Source organism: Cervus elaphus, chromosome 6 (assembly GCF_910594005.1).
Source record: "Cervus elaphus chromosome 6, mCerEla1.1, whole genome shotgun sequence".
NCBI classification, from domain to species: Eukaryota; Metazoa; Chordata; class Mammalia; order Artiodactyla; family Cervidae; genus Cervus; species Cervus elaphus.
In genome coordinates this window covers 50,061,581-50,064,245 of record NC_057820.1, presented here as the reverse complement: position 1 = coordinate 50,064,245, position 2,665 = coordinate 50,061,581, and the positions used below count along the sequence as shown (strand labels likewise).

General features: G+C 50.9%; 1 protein-coding gene across 1 annotated transcript; it reads right to left on the bottom strand.

The window, feature by feature from the left end:
* Nucleotides 1-643: 643 nt before the first annotated feature.
* On the bottom strand, nucleotides 644-1,615 carry LOC122696202 (ras-related protein Rab-7b-like). The gene has a single exon (XM_043905877.1). It carries the CDS (start codon nucleotides 1,335-1,337, stop codon nucleotides 735-737), a length of 603 nt encoding a protein of 200 aa, XP_043761812.1. The 5' UTR covers nucleotides 1,338-1,615; the 3' UTR covers nucleotides 644-734.
* Nucleotides 1,616-2,665: the final 1,050 nt, after the last annotated feature.

Here is a 2,665-nt window from a genome sequence, read left to right as displayed (position 1 = left end):
CTCTCCAGAACGTCGGACCCAGGAGAGCAAGGTCTTTGTTACACGCGTCCCTGGACCTCAAGCCATCACACATAGTAGATACACAAAAGGACTTGTTGAAGGAATGGCAAGTGTGTCTCCACAAGAGCGCCTGGGACTGAAGCCGAGCTTCTGGTCCTGAGGAGCTACGGGATGTGGGCAGGGCACGTGCCAACCTCGTGTGGCAGACAACCAGCTGAGGCAGCAGCCTGAGCACCAGCAAGGAGACATGCGCGGTCCCGGGGGTCTTCCTGCCTTCCCTCTGCCCTGCGCTCTGGGGGGGACAGACAGACGGTGTCCCAGGCCTGAACAGCTGCTGCCAGGGGGTGAGGGGGACCGCCTCCCCGGCCCTGGTTGCAGGGACCCTGGTCCACAGCTGTGCGGCGGCTCTAAGGGGGTGGGGTGCGGTGGGCGCGCTGAGGAAGGCGCCCGTTGCCTCCGGACGCAGCCGCCTGCGTGCAGGGATGCGCCTTCCAGAGCAGGAGGTGTCCGGGGAGGGCGCAGGGCAGGAAAGCCGGGGCCAGCGACTGGCCGTGACTCCTCTGGGACGTCCCCGTTCCGCCCTGACTACTGCACTTAGCCCGAGGCGGGGCTGGTCTGGAGCCCGCGCGGAGGCGAGGGCTGCTGCCGGCCTAGGAGCCTGGCTGCCGTCTGAGCGCGGGCGGCCGGCGGGGCTGAGCTCTGTCCGTGGGCGCGCAGAGCCGGGGTCCGGACGGTCAGCAGCATCTGCTCTTGGGCTGGTCTTCCGGTGAGAGCTTGATGGAGTCTGTGAGGTAACTCTCTAAGATGCTTCGATACCTTGACAGAGCCCGACTGGCCAGCATCTCGAAGGCTTGTACCACGTTGATGTCATTCTTGGCACTGACTTCAAAATAGGGAATATCCTTCTCTTTACACCAGCCTTGGGCTACCTCTTGCGGAACCTGCCGGTCTGCCAGATCGATCTTGTTCCCGAGCACCACCATGGGGTAGGACTGGTGCATTGGAATGGTTTTGGCCAGAACATCACCCCTCCAGGTTTCCAGGGCTTCAAAGGACTCCAGGTCAGTGACATCAAAAGCCAGGACACAGCCATCAGAGCCTTTGTAGAATGTAGACACCATGGAGCGGAATCGCTCCTGGCCGCCTGTGTCCCAGATCTGTAGCTTCAAGGTTGTGTCATCCAGTATGATAATCTTGGAGAGGATGCTGGCCCCCAGTGTGGTCTGATAGTCTTCGTAAAACGTCTTATGCACATATCGGTGGAGGAGGGAGGTCTTTCCAACACCCAGGGCTCCAATGATGATGAGCTTGAGGTCCACCTTCTTCCGAGGATTCATGGAGGGGCTTCAGAATCTCTGGTGTTGCTGGAACAGACAAGAGCCAGGAAAAGCTTCCAGAGCCTTTTCAGCCTCCGACGGCAGGTGGGGGGTTTTCTCTGAGTCTGGGGGGCTCCTCTTAGAACAGCAGTCTCAGCTAGATCAGAGGAAAAAGGCTTTGGGAGCAAACTTGTTGAGGCCAAGTCACTTCCTTCTGAGTTTTCCTCCTCTCTCTTTATGCACAAACTTGGGAAAGTTGCAAAAGAGGCTGGGCCGGTGTGACCTCAGCCGTGTGGGTGGAGTGGGTGGGGAGGATGGAAAGCTGGGCTCCCAGCAGACTCCACATTAAAGCTTTTAAATAGTGAAGCATACCAGAGTTTTTAATAACAGAATTTGATTCAGCAAATATTATCTGATCCTTTGCTACATGTTTCCTCAGTACATTTTAAAAATCTGTGTGAAATTCAAGTGCTGTTTTCCACCTGATATCTACTAGCTTGCATGGGACTTGTTAAGTTACTTGGGGGATCCTAGTTTTGTCTATTAGCATGTATTCTTGTTATTATCGTGCATCCCATGGTTGTTTCCTTATTGCTTCAGCAAGAATTACATTCAGTTGTTCAGTTTCTAAATGACCTAATTAGCAGCAGTTTTTCCATTTTTTTTCTTTAGAATTCTCTTAGTCTACAGTTGGACTCCCTCTCTATTACTCTCTTTTCCTCCCTGAGTTTTACTCAACATTCTGCTAATGAGTTCACATTCCACTCTTGTCCCTCCATGGATTGTTGCCCATGCGTTTGGAGACTTCCTTGCCTTAATTATTGGGGGAAAAATCTCTTCTTGGTCTTTCCTTGCTAGACATTGCTGGCTCTGAGTTTCTAGCTCTTACCTCTGATGTGTCTTTGTTTTTCACATAAAGAGAGATCATAAAGCAGAGAGAAGCCCTGAAGACCATATAATTTTATGGATGATCAAACTTTGGCCAGAGAGCCAAGTGACTTATTCAAAGAACTACAGTTAGTGGCAGAATCAGGGCCAGAATCCATATCTCCAAACTAAGAAGTTCTGGTTTCACTATAGTAATGAATTCACTCTCAGACCACATCAAACTAATGCAGGTAGGCTAACTGATACTTGATCAACCCGTTCTATTTACAATTAATTAATAAATTTTCATTATATCTCAATTAGATTCTCAGTCTTGGACTACAACAGGGGGAAAATAAGAGAAAAAAGAGAAGTAGAGTGAGTTCATAAGCTGTGAGGTGTACAGCAGCAGTTCATAATATTTATTATTGCTTAGGGTTTTGATGAATGCTCTTGAGCTTCTCATTACTTTATTCAAGAAA

What these genes read in the sequence shown, in the direction of transcription:
- LOC122696202 (XM_043905877.1), bottom strand. Translation starts at nt 1,337, where the DNA reads ATGAATCCTCGGAAGAAGGTGGACCTCAAGCTCATCATCATTGGAGCC.